Below are 18125 nucleotides of genomic sequence, written 5' to 3' on the forward strand. Positions count from 1 at the left end.
GAGGGGTCGGGCAGATGTTTGCGAAGCGGTGTTATTTAATCGCGTACGCGGGCACACGTGTGTGAAGTAGTGAGGGAAGGAATCGTTCCATTGCGGCTGCTGGTGTGTTAAGCGTAATGCGAATGCGTTTGTGATGTGCTCCGTTTCGTATCGTGCAGCTGGAGGAATTTACAAGTGATGCAACTAATTCGTTGGAAGAGGGTGGTGGGGCGGTAATTCACTGGCGTTCAGTAGCGGAATTGCATGCTTAGGAACGGGGCAGAGTGACTCTCCTAGGGTTGGGGTTTTTTTTTAATCGCTGCCCCCAGTGAGCTTTAAGTAGCTGGGTTGAAGGTGCTCTAGGGTTCATTGTGAATACTCAACGTTTCTTACTATTAAAATGTCTGCTTTTATCCCTGTGCACTACACGCTTAAATGAATCGGGTGTATCGTAATAAGCTAACAGTTGTGTTAAACTTAAAGGTCCAGGGTCATCGAGAGTTGGGATAACTATGTAAACAGTGCTGTAAATTGCAGTTCTTTTGACCTTCGGTAGATGTCAGATTCTTGCTACGTTGTAGTTCAGATTTTTTTTTTTTTAAACTTTTTCTCTTCTTTTGTTTCTGTTTCCCCACTTATTGGCAGCGTTGAAGAATTGATTAGTGGTGGTTCTTAGAGCTGAGGTTTAAACCTGGTCGGGGGCTCAGGCACGATGGGGAAAAAAGTATAGGACTATAGTAAATCCAAAATTATAAGCTTCACATGGGTGCGTTTAGGAGTGGGAAATCGAGTTGATTGCAGTTGGTGTTGACCACAAAGCCGCCATTTCTGTATTTCAGTTTTCGAATAGGTAGGTCATTTTGAAGATAATGCTGGGAGTGGCAAAGGGCCCTATTCAAAACATTTCCTTTCTGCTTCCATGTGGTTAATAACTTCTCTTGGTCACGTGGCTTCTCGTTTGTGCTCTTAGCGCTGCGTAAAAACCACCAAAAGAGGCTTAAATCTGAGATGAATGGCCCTACCTGAGGAACGACTGATTTACGATGTTTCTTCTAGTTTGAAAACCGCTTCCCGGCTCAGCCATGGAAGCCAGATGTGAACAAAAAGGGGCGTGCCTGACAGCACGCGTGTCTGGTGGGAGTATTAACCGCTCTGAGCTGAAGAGCGTATTAATTGGTGCAGTTTCCTTCCAGTAGTGCCGCTTGCTGCCCTCTGCGAGATGAAATTTTCAAGTGTCCTTCTGAGTTAAAAGAATGACATCGGCCTTCCCTGCTGTTTTGTTTCTTGCTTCCATACTTAACGTTGCAATTTTGAAAACTTCAGGAGTTGGGGAGGAAAAGGACAGATGGGGAGTGTTAGTTTTAATTTATTTCGGTTTCTACTTGATGTTTCTTACCTTCTGTTTTTCCAGGTAGATGTTGTAAAAAGGCTGACTGGATGTTGAGATGGAGCCCTCAAAATGATTACGTTAGCATAGTAATACTAACTAAATGAGTGGGTTTTTTACTTCAAAATACAATTAAAATGTTTGTTTTTTGAAGTTAATATCTTTCTGTAGAGAAGTAAATGAAATTGCTTGACGCTGCTTGCAAATATGCATTTCTAAACAAAAGATTTTCCTTGTCTGTATGCTACTGTAGGTAGGACTTTTACTTAATTAGCAATTACTTGGGTTGAGGCACAGGTTTGTCTTGCTCTTTACTTTTGAGTGTGACTTAAATATGTAAGGCATAAAACGAATTCATACTTACACATGAAGTTACTTAGTAAGAGCAGATTGGACTTCTAGCTTATGCTAAAGAATGGGTTGGCTGTGCCTATTGGGGGTGTTTCTGGAAGTTTCAGACTGTATCTTTCTGAGTATGCAGATAGCTCTATCTTTTGAGTGATCTCGCAGTTGTCCAGACTTCTGGCTATTTCTCAGGTGTGCAGTTTTATATGAAATTTGTAGCTTTACAGAAGATCCTGAAAAGGAGGATGAATGGTAGGAGAGCTGCTGTAGAGGAGGGGGAAGGAATATGTGTTACAGTTGCCAGTAACTGTGAGAAGAGCAATCAGGTGCTTCCAACGTGGGGGGTGGTGTGAAAAGGTTAGAGTATAATTTACCATCCACAATTCTGTGGTTCCTGGCTTATTTTCTTGCTTTTTGCAATTGCCTTTATCTTGTACCAGTCTCTGGCTGGTAAGCATCTTACATGCACACCCCACCTGACTTTCTTTGCATAATATTGAGGCTGCTATATCTAGGACAAAGAGTTAATGCTATGTGTCGCTGGTTTTATGGGACCTGAAACCTCCAGTAGAATTCCATTTCAGTTTCAAGTGATCTAACGTGGTACACGGAGTAACCTGCTGACTTAACAGTCCCCTTACTTCATCCTCTCAAAGTGCCTTCAAACAGTCAACTTTCTTAGTTTCAATGGTAATTTTTTACTTGTACTTAGTTAACTTGTAGGTTTTTTTTTTCCCCCAAGTATTTGAAAAATGCCCTCTGGCTAATTTCTTACTGTGTATATAGATCACATTTCACTTTTATAACTAATTGTTTAAAAGCTTTTAGAACTGTTCTTCTAAATGTGCATGTTGGCCTCAGAAACTCAAAATTTGACTGAGATTGCTAGTATGGGTTTTGGTTGTAACAATACTAGATATTTCTACCAGCAAGCTTACTGGTTTACACACGTTACACCAGGGACTGGTAGGGGTTGATACCTGCTTTGAAATAAGTTTTAGCTTGCTGATAATACAGCCCATTGGCTAGTCAGACTGTTATTATGGGTTATGCCTGCTGAAGACCCTTAGAATTTAGTTGGGGTAGTGATGCGTGAATTTTTCAGAGTGGGTTTGTCCTGCTACTTGCTCAACAATTGAAGGAGTGTTGTATTCAGTGCTATCTAGAACTGCTAACATAGCTCATCTCATTCAAATGAGATGCGTAAGTTGAAGCACTTGCTTTTCAACTACATCTACTAATAATTTCTTATTAATTGATCAACATTTTTTATTTATTTTGCAGTAATCTATGCCAGCAATTATGACAATGTTAGCAGACCATGCAGCTCGTCAGCTGCTGGATTTTAACCAGAAACTGGATATCAATCTCTTGGACAATGTGGTGAACTGCTTGTACCATGGAGAAGGTGCGCAGGTAATGTGGACTTAGAACCTATGTTTATTGACAATGTTTAACGTTGAGCAAAATTAATTCACTTCAGTAAAAATCGGTAATACTAGTGAATTTACTCTGCTAGTGACTGGAATATCACTGGTAATTCACATGCCCTGGTTTAAAGACAGGCCTTGTGTGATGAACATTAAAATGACACTTGGAAAAATGTTAGTTTAGTGTGTGTTCATTTCTAGCATGCCTTCTGCTGGTGAAAGGTATGAGCAAGTGCAGTTTGGTAAGGGCGCTTCTGCTTGCAGCTCGCCTTCTCTGACTTAGTTCTTCAGGAAGGTCTGAGTTACCTGTTATTTATTACCGTGGACAGGATTGTGAAGCCGTAAATTTAATGTTGGCTTCACCAAAGGATTGTATTTAAAAGAAAAATCTTAATGATGTTATTACTGTGTTTGTACTTAAATATGTGTGGCATGCTTCTTTATAAGAGAAGAGTTTGTCCTTGTATCAAGTTTTTTTTTCCGCCATTACTGTTTGCCTGCACAGGTTCCTCCTGCGCTCTCTTCTTTGGACTTAGTGCAGACTGTGAAGTCTTAAGTTTAAATCGGGGGAATATGTGCATTTGTGTGTTTGCATATGTTGTCTTGAAAGTGAATCTTGTATTGCTTTTAGCTGTTTCTTGAACTACTTTGGAAAAAAGACTTAAATGTTGAAAGCAAGTATTGCTACAAGGGTGTTGGCATAGTTGCTCTTCTGGCAAATTTTAATTGTTCATGCTTAACAAATTGGGAGTTTCAGTGTCAGGCATCTCTTACTAAGATATTCTTGCACAACAATAAGAAGTGAATTAAAATGAGACAAAGTAGCTGATGCTTTTCTATTCCTTCCAGCTGTTAGAATAAACAATAATATACTTGCTTATACTTGTTTTGTGTATCTTTAAAAAAAAAAAAAGCTTTTGTAAGGCTTACTAATGTGAATTCCTACAGGTTCTGAAATACCTTGCTGTTTTTTTGAAATATTTGTATTTTGAGTTTCTTAAATTCAAATAGTTACTAGCTGTAGTTTTTTTTAAATGATCATATGACAGAAAACTGCTTGTAGCTTTTGCCTTAAAACTATGGACTTCTGAGTGCTTGTTTTGTGAGCAGTATGTTTGTTTACTGCCTTACAAAATAGGTGGTGTTTACAGTATTGTTTGGTTTGAATGGAGTTTAAAAAGTTGGGAAGGTTTATAAGGAGAATAGAGGATTAACACTAAATACAGTGATCAAATTGCCATTGTTCTGGTATTGTGAGAAGTTGTTCCACTTAAAACAGCTGGGTATAGTCTCTGGTATTTAGAAAATCAATGCAATAAGAAGCAAAAATTCAAGAGGTGGCGCTTAACTGGAAAAATTGAATTATGATATAAACCTATTTTAAATACATGTACTAATATGTGTCACTTCAATGAAAATTTGGTTTGCTATTTTAGTCCGTTTCCAAAGGTGGAGACATATTTCAGTGAGTCTGTGAGCTCTTACCTCGTCCAAGGAGTTCAAAAGTTCCCGCAGGAAAAAATGCTTCTCTCTGGAGTCTGACAGCTGAAATCATGACTTACAGGGTGGCATGAATAATAGAAGTTGAGGAAACTAAGTATTAAAATTGGGAGATTAACAGTGGTTTGCCTGGAATAGATTGGGGTAATGTTAGGGTAAAAAAGGTTTGGAATGCAGCCTGGATGGCCCATGCTGAACTTGCTTTCAGATTCAGCTGTCTCCTTCTGCTTAGTTCTTATCTCTGCTTGCAAAACTCTTACCTGCTGATCTATATTAGGCAAGAAAGAAGCTCTTTTCTGTCGTAGACTTCTACACTTTTTTTCTGTTCTTAGCTTTTTTTGGTATACTTCTCTGAAAAGAAAGAATGTCCCCAGTGCAATACATGACTAAGGAGACTTCAGACAACTCGTAGATATTTACCTGGACTCATCCCAGACTCCTAATTCCATTGGTCTTAGACCTTCACATGTCCAGAAGGATTATTTGCTAACTGATTCGCTTTTTGGTAGCAATAATACAGTTGAGGCTCCCCATCTTGATAAAGCATTACTGTTAAATTTATACTGTTTTTATGAAACTACAGGAATTGTTGTCCAGAAAAGGGGTTAGTGGGTATGAAAGCAAACTTTTCAGTGCTTGGGAAAAGGATATTGAGCATCTGTATCTTGTTGGTGTTGAAATTTGATCCTGTGATATGTCACCAGTATTAGAATTGCTAAGGAGGCCAGTAGAACAACACACCCAGGTTGAACCTGGAAGCAATACAGCTATTCTTTCCCTCTTACCCTAAACTGCATCAAAAGTGCTGATTTTATTGTTTTGTTTTGGTTTTTTTTAGTTCTGATGTCATACTGTGAGAATATGGTTGTACTGCTTTTGGACTTAAGAGGAATATTTGTTTGGTACTTTTCCATATCAAATCTACAGGGACTCACTTGCTAGTCCAAGTCAGTGTCAGACTGGGAATTGCTCCACTATGCTCAATTATATTAAGTAGGGATGCCAGTATTGTATGGATAATTTAGACATCCTTGCTCTTTACTGTTGTAGCTTTCAATCTTAATTTGGTAAATCCCATACCCAATTTGTCTGTTTCTCGCATTATATGTATATAGATTTTGGGTCTTGATGGGGTTTCTGTCTTACTGAAAATACGTTTTCTTACACCAGTTGACGGTTAGCTCAAGTATGTTCTTGTAGCAGACTAGAAATCTGCATAGCTGTAGTAAGCTATTACTCTTGAAGTTAATCCTAAAGTAAAGCTTTAACTGCTTTGTTATTCCATTGAATTGGCTCTACAGTGCAGTGAAAGAATGAGCTAAGTTCTGTTAATTGTGATGTAAAATGTCATCTTGTTGGTAAGACAGTGTCTGATGCTTGTAGGTGATATATAATTTGCAGCAAGATTTGTCACTACACTGCATTTTTGGAAATAGTTAACATTACTTGGCTCCCTAAAAAAAATGCTTATGGACATCCAGGCTTTTGGAAAGGATAGCTAAAATGAATTCAGCTATTTCGTTGTGTCATTGCTTCAGATGAGGTTTTGCAAGTTACTGAAGCCATAGTATCTAGTACAATAATTGGTAATGTCAGTCCCAAGGAAGAACAAGCCATTAGCATGACCAACTCTCTTCCTCCCCCCCAATCAGTTTTTATTATTGTTTTGTAAGCTGTTAGATAGATCAAGGGATTCCTCAGGAGCAGGGATTGGAGACCTCTAATGCTCTGCTCTGTGGTTCTTCAAAATAAAATCAACAGTTCCTACATCAACAACTTTGCAGCATGATACAGTACTCCTTAAAGCTGGCATTTTATATCAATGCTTCCAGTAGAACTAGAAAGTTTGGGTGCCCTTGAATAAAATTTTATCTAGATGACTTTCTTGAATGGGAGAAAACTTAATTCCCTAGGATGTTTTCCCTGTAACGTGTGCTGTTCTCACACGTTCACTGCTGGTCTAGGTGAATCGGTATAGAGGAGCAGAAGTAGGTAAATGACTGTCTTGCATCAAGGCATTTTTCGAGTTTGGTTGTTAATAAACTTTAACTGTCTCACAGAAAGGAGGCTTAAGGGACTTGTTGCTCCTAACTGAGTTCTGCCGAACTCTTGGATAAGTGATTTAAAGATGTGTTATATATTAATGTCTTCACTGACGGTATATAATTTCTTAAATAATTTGATACTAATACTTTTTTTTTTTTACTCAAACTTGCTTTTAGCAAAGAATGGCACAGGAAGTCTTGACTCACTTAAAAGAACATCCTGATGCGTGGACAAGAGTTGATACTATTTTGGAGTTCTCTCAGAACATGAATACCAAAGTAAGCAAATGAACTTTTATTTATTTGGTTTTCCTCTTTCTTCCATTCATAAACTTTGAGGAAGGTATCTCATTTTTAGCCATTGACTTTCTTGATTCAAACCACTTTTTTTTTTTATTGTCTTGTTCCCAAAGTTGGCTTTAAACAAGAACTGTAAGTGGACAAAATACATCGACAAGAGTTTCTTTCTCCTTTTTTTTTAAAAAAAAAAAAAAAGGAAGAGCTAAATTGGAAATACAGGGTTTTTTTTTTTCAAGGCACATACAAGCATAATGCCAGTTCCAAAGATTGGTGTGTGTCTGTATACATCTGAGTAATGAAAAAGTCTCCTAGAGCCACATTTTGTCCTTGGGTAAGTGCTTGGCTGTTTTTGATCGTAATGAGAGCCATGTGCATGTAACTGAGGAGAAAATTTGTCCCTAGGTGTATTAAAGACAAAATAGAAACCTTATTAGGCCAAGATTTTGAGCAATCAATGAAAGTTAAGCACCCCAAACTCTTTGTAGTATGAGATTAGTCTTTACTAATATGCAGAACACATTTGCTTTGTACTGCTGTTTTAAATCCATCCATCATGGTAGAGACTAAAAGGGGCAGCATTCAGTTTTTCTACAATTTTAAATGCTTTACCTAAGGCTTCTGAAGTTTGAACAGACAAGTTGATCGAAATGTGTTTTCACTGTCTTAAGTTGATGATGATTATCTCAAATAACTGACATGCGTGTTTTTCTGCTTGATACGCATTGTGTTCGAACAGAAAATAATCGTGTTTGGATGGTTTCTGAAATCAGGCGGTATTCATGAAACAGTTCCATTTTTTTCATTGCTCTCTGAAGTTTAGGGGAAAACAGTTTAAAGAACTTCCTCAAAGTGCTAACCTTTAAGTAACAGTGTTTGCCTGTTTGCTTGCCTGGTAAACTTTGCTTTTTATACTGACAGACATTACTAATGTTTAAGTTGATTTATCAACAGTATTTTTAAAAACTCAAATTTGTCTTGTGAAAAATGAGATGATTAGAGGAACAGAAAGAAAGCAACAGGTAAAGAATTCTTCAATTTACATAAATTGCAAATGATTTGGTGCTAAATTTATGCACTATGACATTTGGCTTTTATGCAATCATATTTTTTCTTTAATTAAAGCTGTTAACACTACCTGATATTAATCATAATGTTCCATTATGTTGATTGCTTGTAATAGGAAGAAAAGGGGTGTCTTCCTGTGCAACTGACACAGCTAGGCTTTGACGGCAGGCCTCCACAAGGTCTACCCTTTTGATTCCCTTTAACTGAATTCTGTTCATCAATTGTTTTTGTTTCTTGGGAGGTGGGAGGGAAAGGGATTCGGTGCATAGAATAAGTAATAAGGGTACCATAGAAATTTCTACCATAGGGATCATTTCATACTTTTTTTCAGTCTTTGCTGTTACCTGTCCCTCATCTTCATAACTGAGCAGTGAATTGCTATTAGACAATTAGAAATAAGCAAGCCAAGAGCAAATGAATTTTGAAAGACTTCTATTTTATACACGGTTTAAGTGTGTTTGCATGCACTGTCGCAAAGGTTGATTAAAAAGTACGCTTCTGATAGTTCAGATGGCAAAACTTGTAATTGGTGTCAGTGACTGTTTTTGGGCTTGGTGTATCTTGTTATCGGGGAAATACCAAAAATTAGAACCATCAAATCAAATGAAGCTTAAAAACAAAACAAAAAAAACCCAGAAAGCCCTTTGCAGAGTGTTCAGGCAGGCCGATGAAGCCTTCAAACATGGTAGGGCAAGAAAGATGTGTAGGTGAAGATGGTATACAGTGATTTTGTTACTGCTGCTGTTTCATTTCATGTGCGAGTGTTAGGAAAAATGAATATTACTAGTACTGAGGAAGACATGAACAAGACACTAGGAGAGGGCAGAATTGAAGTCACATATGTGCAAAAGAGTGAGTAGAAATCTAGACAGCATGAACCTCTTCACAGTTTAAGGTATGTGAATCTGAATTAAGATATTTGAGCAGATAATGAGGGATAGGTGTGGCAAATTGCTGGAGATGTCTGTCCTTTTCTCTGACTGAGAGGAAATCCTAAGTGGGGAAACAAAAAGACTAAAGATGAGGTCTGTCCTTAGTTTATGTTAGGATTTTCATTTAAGTTTTGTTTGGTCATCTAGTGCTTTTGTAAAATGAAACTAGACTTGCCATTCTGGTCTTAAAAGCCAAATAAGTTGACTTGTGGAAAAAAGTTTGGAAGCAAAACTGATGTTTTTGGTTAGCTGTTACCGGAAAGAGCTATTAATACGTGTGCCTGTAGAATCTAGAAATTTAACTAGAGTTTAGATCCGCTTCAGGAAAGTTAGCGCTGTCTGATACTGATATTCATACTTTCAACATTGTTAGAAGCTTTTGTAAGTATGTTTTGTACTGTGAGCCTGGATCAGGTGCAGATGGTGTCTATAAATCTGTAGCAGTGGCTGAAATCACTTCCTGTGAAGTGAAACATTTTGCTTAACCATGTTTTCATACATTTTCTATATGAATGTTCCCTTGATTTCATTTAGCTTTTATGTTAAGTAATTAAGTAAATTTACAGATTAAAATCTAGTTGATAAACTTTTGCTGCTGACCATGAAGAAAAAAATACCCTGCCGACTTTCTGTTAATGCATCATTTTTCTTGGTACCCAAGACTTTGGAAGGTGACAGAATATTTTGCCAATGCAGGATGTACACGTGAAGCTCGCGGGAACTTGGGTCGGATAGAGAAGCAAAGGGATGTAGGTTATGCTAAGATGAGAACAGCAAAAATGGTGGTTTAATACAATGTAGTTGGGGACAGTCTACATTGTGTTTTTTTAATTAAATTGGAGTTTATATGATCCCTTTGGTTGAAATACTAATGATCCTACTTTGTATAACAACTAACCATTTTAAAGAGGAACTCTTATTCTCAGCCAAACTTTTAACTGTGAAAACTTGAGTTTACCTTTCAGGCATTGATGTGATATTTTTTTTTTTCTTCCTAATCCACTGCAGATAAAGTAAACGCAAAACTCCTCATCCCCTTTTCTCTCCTGTCTATTCATGCTAATGGGGTTTTAGACATTAAAGTTCTTCGATCATATCATCACAAACTTCTTTCCCTGTTACTGTGAGTTGGCAGTAGGGACAAATGGGCAGAGGGACTGGCCTTACCGATAACTTTGCAAACGTAATGGTTGCGGGTAAGAACATAGGAAGGAATTCCTGAAAGGTAAAAGGATTTCCAAGAGCTTATTCACATTTTTATTATTCTTTGACTGAGCACAAAAGTTCATCTTTAAATAGTAGAAATAGCTGCCATATTGGGGTGGGTATTGAAATTAAATAAACCTGTGGGTTGTCTTGCTGTTCCTAAAGTAACACACCAGTGAAGTTTGGGAAATACTTTCTTTACAAAAGTGCCAGTGTCAGGACATGCGATGCCAAGATAAAATGTTTTTTTTTCAGCTCTTAGAGGAACGATAGGAAGCTTGAGACCATCCAAGCTGCTAAATATTTTAGGAGCCTGGTTGTGTTAATACTTGAACGTATGAGCAGTCATTTATGATGCAAATTCATATCTGGCTGCTACTTTCTCTTCTCCAAATAGCCAAAATTGTCTGCCAGAGGGCTTTTCATTATTATTTTCCCGTGCCCCCCTCCCCCCCTCCTGGTGTGAGCATGATCAAACAGCAGGACTTAGTATAGTGAAGAATAAAGCAAGAAAAAAAAATGCATGAAACCTCAGTAAATGGGTGAATAGACATATATTTAATAAAACTGTTAGTTTGATAATCTTGAGGTCTTAGATGTTAAGTGTGAATGTCTGATTGAATGAGAGTCCTGAAAGTTAGTTAGTCCTACAGTAATGTGCTCACTTCTTGTTCTTCTCCAATTTCAGTATTATGGACTGCAAATCTTGGAAAATGTGATAAAAACAAGATGGAAGATTCTTCCAAGGAACCAGTGTGAAGGTAGGGAGGGATTTTTGTATTCCTCTCAACTTTGCGTATTAACTGAGATTTAGACTGTCGGTCCCCATGTAAGTAATTTTCAGCTTCAAATGCGGTTAGGCTAGTAACTTTTTGTCACGTAGTAAGACCATCTGTGCTTTTCTGGATGATGAAACCGTGTCTTTCCCTTTCGTGATAATGGTCTCAGCGGGGTGGCGAGCAGCTGAAATTCTGTAAATGTCACGGGAAGGTAAAAGGTGTGACTGATAGTTTTGAAACGTCACCACTTAAGTGTTGTACTGACTTACAGGTCAAACTTGTCTGAAGAGGTCTAGCCCTAGGCAGCTTCTGAAGTTAGCTCCTGGCTTTGAGGTAGAGGTTTCGATTCTCTGTACGGAGGCTCTCTTCAGCCTGTCTGGGCTGTGTGTGCAGCCCCACCAGTACGCTGTCATTTTTCTGGTAGGCTCTGTGGTCCATCTGGTAGCATCTGTAGATTTATGTGACTTTTTTGAAATTGTAAGCAGTCATAATTATTTAAAAATAGAAACACTAGGTAAATGCATAGTCTTACCTATTAATGGTCATTCATTCTTTTAGGCAGTGAGATACTATAAAGTCTGCTTTTAATTCATGTAAGCGTATATGAAGCTAGATTGCTGTAACTGGAAGCGCAGTGTAGGGCAAACCCCAGTCTTCTGTCATTTCAAGGAATCTGGAAGTCTTGAAATAAATGCTGTGTTTTGGTTTTGTTTTTTTCCCCTCCGTCCCTTATAGCTTGCAATGTGCGTTGAATTTTATACGTTAGCTATAGTAAATGGAGGTACCTCTGTGGTACAGGATTAGTGCTTCTTCACGTAGCTTTCTGTCAAGTCATGATAACTTGGACTTCAAAACGTTAAGTACAGCTACTTTAAATTCCTGCCATTGAATGTTGTCACCATTCTATACTTGGCTTTTTACTAAAAGCTGGTTTTGGAACTCATTAAAGTTATTCCAAATTTCTGTGTTCTGCTGTGAGCTTTTATTAACAATGCTAAGATGTGCTTTAAACTTTTACTGCCAGTGCTTGGGTTCTGAAACTATATTGATTAAAATGTAATTGTAAATGTCGATGAAAACAAATGCGTAGAGGGAGAATTCCACATTTTTGTGATTATTATTCTTCTCACCTTTCCCCCACTCCTTCCAACTATAGGTTAACAGGTAAAGCGTAGCTCTTCTTGAAAGTGGAAGTAAGGATTCACTTTCGTTCTGCTGTTGGAAACAGACTTGCAGCAGGCTTCTAGGGAACAGCTTCAGCTAAGGCTCAAACCCACCTGTACCCTTTTGAGAAACTAAGGGAGCACCCTGAAGTTAAGTCTTCTCCGTGCTTTTAATAATTAGAGTATCTCAACTTGCTCATATCTTGTTGCATTCCTGACTATGAGCACTTAGTTTCAGCATTTGGAAGTTGTTCTCCTAAAGTTTTTGGCTGTGGGAGCAGAGCAGGAAGAAAGTAAGGAGTCAGTAGTTTGAAGCAGTTACTCAGGTTACTACTGCCCGCTGGTGAAGTGAGGTGTAGTAGAATAGGAGATGTCACAGAGGTAGACTTACTTGATAGTTTGGAACTGAACAAGTGCCAAATACAGAATATAATTCAGTAACTTTAAGTCTTAAGAAGACATGCTCTTAATGCATAGAATAGATGAGAAATAGTGGTGGTAGGATGAGGATGCTGGCTGTGCTTTGGGTCATGTTATCTCATCTGTTCTTGAGATGCCAAGATATTACTGGATACATTGCTTAAATGAATTGTGGAACTGATATATTTGAGTTGGTGCTTTAGATTTTTGTTACTTCATTGTTTGCAGGCACGGTAGTACCATTAGACTGGTTCCTGTCATCTGAGAAGATGCAGTAACTGTAGCTCGATACATTACAATGCAAAATAAAGTTACTGTCTGTAGTTGTGCAGTCAACTTTAAGTATTGTGTTCTTGTTTTTCCTGACTTTTGTACTTCTTCTGAAGACTCCAGAGGGGAAAAAAAACCACCTTCATCCTCACAAATGTGTGTCTTTAGTTCAACCTTTTAAAATATTTTTCCCTTTCACAGAACCAAACTGAAATTGTGAAATTGACTTTTATCCTCACATTTTAGGGGAGTTGAGTTAGTTGGCTTTTACTTGTCTGGTTTCTCCTGTACATCAGTAGAAGAGGAACCAAATATATTTAGCCTACCGTGGCATTTGATCCATCTTGGCCTCAATGGTGAAGAAGGGAGAATCAACATTTCATCTCTAATCCGGTTTCATCTGGTCTGTGGTGGTGGTGGTTGTTTTTTATTTTTTTGGCTGGTGATACTGGCTGGTGCAAAAGAACTGCTCCAGAGCTCGTTCAGGCGGTTTGATTACCTGGGAGATAAGACGACTGGTTAAATTAAGGTTTCCTTGATTCTGACTCCAGTCATTCCTTTAGTTGACAGGATTTTCCTGTTTGAAGTGTAACTAGTAAAATATGGGTGCAGGAAATTCAATGTAACAAAGTAATGCTTAGTAACAAAGCAATTCATGTGGGTTATACATCAGTTAATTTTACCTTATATCTTACTTTATAAAACTTAACATATCTAATTTGATTTGTGTAGTAAATACAGCTGACAAATCTTACTTTTGGTTAAGATGAAACGAAATCCATTTATGAGAAAATACTGCTTTCCCTTTGTAGCAATAGCAGTGCTTAAGAGTTGAAGTTAAGAGCAGACCTGAATTGAGCTGTCAGTGAATGAAAAAGTTTTTGAAACGACCTGCTTGAAAATTCTTGGAGAAATAAAATGATGTCATTAATTACAGAGCCTGAACTGTAACCTTTTTTGAGTTTTTTTTCTTTTTTTTGATGTACAACTTGGACCTCAAGTTGTACATCAGAATGACTTGTTGGGCCTTGAGGTTAGCCAGGGTTTTGTTATCGCTTCTGTCTGAATGCTGGGAGGTTTTAGCTTCCAGCCTGGAATTCCAAATGCAAGTAGGAGAATACGTTTTCTTCATATGTGTTCGTTGGACTCAAAACTCCATTCTTATGTTTGCTTTTATTTTAAATTAGCTTTTAGTCTTGAGCTCTTCTGGCCCTGGTACCTTTTAACTTGTAAAAAGTTTTTCTGTTCCTCAGGTGTCATTGGTTTTTGAAGGTTGAGGATTGTAAGCGCTTTTGGAAAGTTCATCGGTATCTTCCTGTAATTCTAAAACAGGAATTGGGCAAAACAATTTACATTTCTAAAATACTTGCATGATTACTCTGCTTTTCTTGTTCTTGAACTTTTTTTGTTTGCTTTTGGAGTTAGCAGTTTGAACCAATTGCTGACCTGGTGATCTAGACAAAAGTGGAATTTATGGAACACAGCACAGAACTGGTAAAATTCAGTTAAATGAGATGCCTGGCCTGCATGTTCAGCCTTCAGACACATTTAGCAGAAGACCATAGCAATGAGTTAGACTTGCTCTTTATAATGTATTTAGAGTGTAAGAGAATGCTTTGGATTGCTCTTACACATATACAAACGATGTAATGTGGTTTTCATGCAAACCTTACTGAGGCTCCTTTAGTGAAAGGTGGGTAGCATATTCCAGGATATCCCATATGGTGCTGAACTTGGCTTATTTCCAGATTATTGTACTGTCATTCTCAAGTAAAAATTCTCAGTTTTTTGAGGTGATACTAAATTGCTTTAAACTCTGATACTCTGTAGAGTTGATTTGTTTAATAATGCTTATAAAGGATGTAATTTGATTAAAGTGCTATGGTCTCAATAGGATTTTCTCTTACAGTGTGAAAAACTGCCTGGAAATAAAAGCTTCTTGGTCTTCCAATTCAGTGATACGTTTCATTAGTCCTGCAATGTGAAATGAAATTATGTTCCCGTGAACAGAGCGAGCTTGTCTGGAGTGTTTTGAGTTGGTATGGATAAGCACTTCTTCATTAGGAAACCTGAATTGCTTGTACCACTTTTCTCATTTTGAAATGGAGAGGGGGGAAAAAAAAAAGTGAAGTGTTCGGAGAGAGATGCAGTTTAGTGGCTCACAGGAAGGTCCTGGAGTTAAGTATAAAGCTCCTGATGTAGTGGAAGCTACTGTAGAAGAGATTTTTCTGTGGAGTGATTAGATATTTTAATGGAAATTTCTGTCCTGCTTCATGAAGAGATGTTTTTTGATTTTCAGTAATGAAGGGGGAATGAGCTACATGGCACTTCTGCGTGTGTGTGTGTGTGTGGAGAAGACAAGCTCTGCCCTTTTTAAGAATTTTTGTGAATTAGTTTTTTTTTCCCCTGCTGAAAAGCAAATAGATAATGGATTGAATGGGTTCACCACTAGTAGGGAAAGATGATTTGTGGGACAATGTCGGAAAGCATTGTTTCTTAAGACTAAAAATAAGATGGTATTTGCACCACATTTTGGGACTACTTAAACAGTTTAGTGTAAGTGTGCATGCATACGAACATCCCTGGAGGGGACAACTCAGCTTTCGGATTTGAAATTCTAATTTTGGTTGCAAAATAATGTTAACTTGCCGAGTTACATTGTCCACCTGCTTCCCTTGTGCCTCTTATTCTTTAACATAGGCGGAGAATTTGTTAATTTTAGTAAACTAGTGTAAACTCGCATCTACAGCACCAGTTACAATAACTTTCAACACTTGTTAAGTGTCTGTGCTCTGTAACTGCATAAAAGGATGTGCTTGTATGTCTTAAGTACTAGAAGTGGTTTTGTCTGCAGGTGTGTACTCGCTGACTGTGCATTAATGGTTGTCGTGGTTTAACCCCAGCCAGCAACTAAGCACCACACAGCCGCCCGCTCGCTCCCCCCCAGTGGGATGGGGGAGAGAATCAGAAGAGTAGAAGTGAGAAAACTCGTGGGCTGAGATAAAGACAGTTTAATAGGCAAAGCAAAAGCCGCATGTGCAAACAAAGCAAAACAAGGAATTCATTCACTCCTCCCCATCGGCAGGCAGGTGTTCAGCCATCCCCAGGAAAGCAGGGCTCCATCACGTGTAACAGTTACTTGGGGAGACAAGACGCCATCACTCTGAATATCCCTTCTTCTTCCCCCAGCTTTATATGCTGAGCATGACGTCATACGGTGTGGAATATCCCTTTGGGCAGTTGGGGTCAGCTGTCCCGGCCGTGTCCCCTCCCAGCTTCTTGTGTACCCCCAGCCTGCTCGCTGGTGGGGTGGGGTGAGAAGCAGAAAAGGCCTTGACTCAGTGTAAGCCCTGCTCAGCAGTAATGAAAACATCCCTGTATTAGCAACACTGTGTTTCCAGCATAAATCCAAAACACAGCCCCATACCAGCTAATATGAAGAAAATTAACTCTACCCCAGCCAAAACCAGCACTGTGGTAACATGTTGTGTTTGGTGATAGGAACTCCTCTGAGCTCACGTTACACAGCCTAGGTGAGATGTAATTGCTTCTAAAAGCACATCCAAAGATAAAACTGTAGGGTATTTCACACTTCTCAAGTTCAGACTGCAGAATTTACTAATGTTGGATAACGTGATGTTCGTCACTGTCCCAGTCCAGCTCTAACCATTGCATAGCTTGGATCACCGGTGAAAATACATTCTCTCCAGAAAGTGTTTCAGTTTTGGTGTATGTTTGCCTCTCTGGAGAGGAGCAGCTTTCACATAAGGACTACAATATCTAATGTTCATCCAGAAACTTTCTAAAAGGCCTTGAATTAATGTCCTTGCTCTATCCTCCTTTTTTTGTACTTTTTACAAAAGTACTTTTTATACTTTGCTTGCCAGAAAATGCTAACAGTGGCACTAGTCCAGGCCTTCTGACAGTGATGTTGTCCAGCCTTTCTGATAACTAGAACATAGTTTGAGGTTGGAGCTTGGTTGATCTACTACTTAACTGCTGTGGATAAAGGTGTTCCTCACCTGTGCACTTTTTGATGTCTTTGAGCCAGTACTGGTGCTTCTCTGGCCCTTTAGTGAACTGGTCCAAGGAGCTAAGCTGGCAGAAGATTGTTTCAAAACAGCTTAAAACTGTTGAATTTTTTTGGTAACTCTATTTTTCTACTAGTTCAGCCTCTGAACAAGTTCTTGAGCCAGGTGCTAGGACTGCCAGTGCTGCGTCAATGCAAGTTTTGGAATGGAAAAAAGAATCTGCTCCCTTTGGTCACAGGTTGTCATGAGATCAGCGTAGTTGTAATGTTGGATGGTCCTTGAAGAATGTTATGTGTGTCCTGAGTATTGTGGTCTTTCCCCCCCTCCTGTTTATTGGAAAGTCTGTTTTCCAGGAATGTCTGTCTCTTCCTGTTTAGCTCAGTGAAGGGTCTGAACCTGGCAGTTGCGTTGTTGCCATCTTCAAGACTTGTTCAGCTGCTTCTGTGATTGAAGGAGACTTTCTAGGCAGTGGTTGTGTGGCTTGTGCATGTCCCGTGCCTGCCTCCTTAAAATAACACTTCCTTTTAAGTTCTCAAAACACACTGGTTTTAGCAAATCCAGTGGACTGCTACCCTTGAACAGTTTCTTGGACGTGTTCTGCTGAAAAATGGTAACTAGCCTATGTGTTGATTTTTGTCAGAGTATAAAGCTGAAATACCTTTGTTCTACTGAGAATTATCTTTCCTGTGGAATGATAAAGAAATGAACTATTGAATATGGAGCAGAAACCACAATACTTCAGTTTAAAAAAAAAAAAATAGAAAATGCCATTTAAGCCAAAAAAGCATTAGAGAATTGGATAGCTGCTGCTTTTAAGGGATTAAGAATATGATTTTGGTCACTGGATGGAAGACCTTAAGAAGCCTGCAGCATGACCAGTGAACACTAGCAAACTTTTTAGGTTGTCTTTTGAGCCGTGGTCACCATTTTTTTTTCAATGGAGAAGCTTTGGACCCAAACAACTGTTTCCATCTGCTGATCCCAAGGCCAGATCGATGGTGGCATAGCATTCAAGTTGTAACTAAACGGCCTAATACTACTGATGCAGCAAGATGGAAAATATGCAGCTTTGGAGTCGGAAGTCAAAGAACAATATTGACTTTCTAATTCCTTTTTGAAATGCAAAGAGTTGCAACAGTAGGTTTCCCTTAGTGGTTTGGCGGACAGTTACAATAGTTTAGTTTCTGGCACTGCAAACCTGTTTCCATACTATTTGGGGGGCTTTCATATCTCATTTATGAATTACTGTAATGCTTCAGCACAGTGTGTGTTT

The 18125-nt window shown here is 38.5% G+C and overlaps 1 protein-coding gene across 3 annotated transcripts in view; it reads left to right on the top strand.

Moving 5' to 3' along the window:
• Nucleotides 1-18125, top strand: part of XPO1 (exportin 1) — a 43669-nt gene that overhangs the window by 1699 nt on the left and 23845 nt on the right. For all 3 annotated transcript variants that reach the window (XM_076335145.1, XM_076335144.1, XM_076335143.1), the window contains 3 exons: nucleotides 2996-3127; nucleotides 6864-6965; nucleotides 10878-10950. In XM_076335145.1, coding sequence (XP_076191260.1) covers nucleotides 3002-3127; nucleotides 6864-6965; nucleotides 10878-10950 — 301 coding nt within the window. In that variant the 5' untranslated portion in view covers nucleotides 2996-3001. The remainder of the gene's footprint in view (nucleotides 1-2995; nucleotides 3128-6863; nucleotides 6966-10877; nucleotides 10951-18125) is intronic.

Source organism: Aptenodytes patagonicus, chromosome 3 (genome assembly GCF_965638725.1).
Source record: "Aptenodytes patagonicus chromosome 3, bAptPat1.pri.cur, whole genome shotgun sequence".
Lineage (NCBI taxonomy): Eukaryota > Metazoa > Chordata > Aves > Sphenisciformes > Spheniscidae > Aptenodytes > Aptenodytes patagonicus.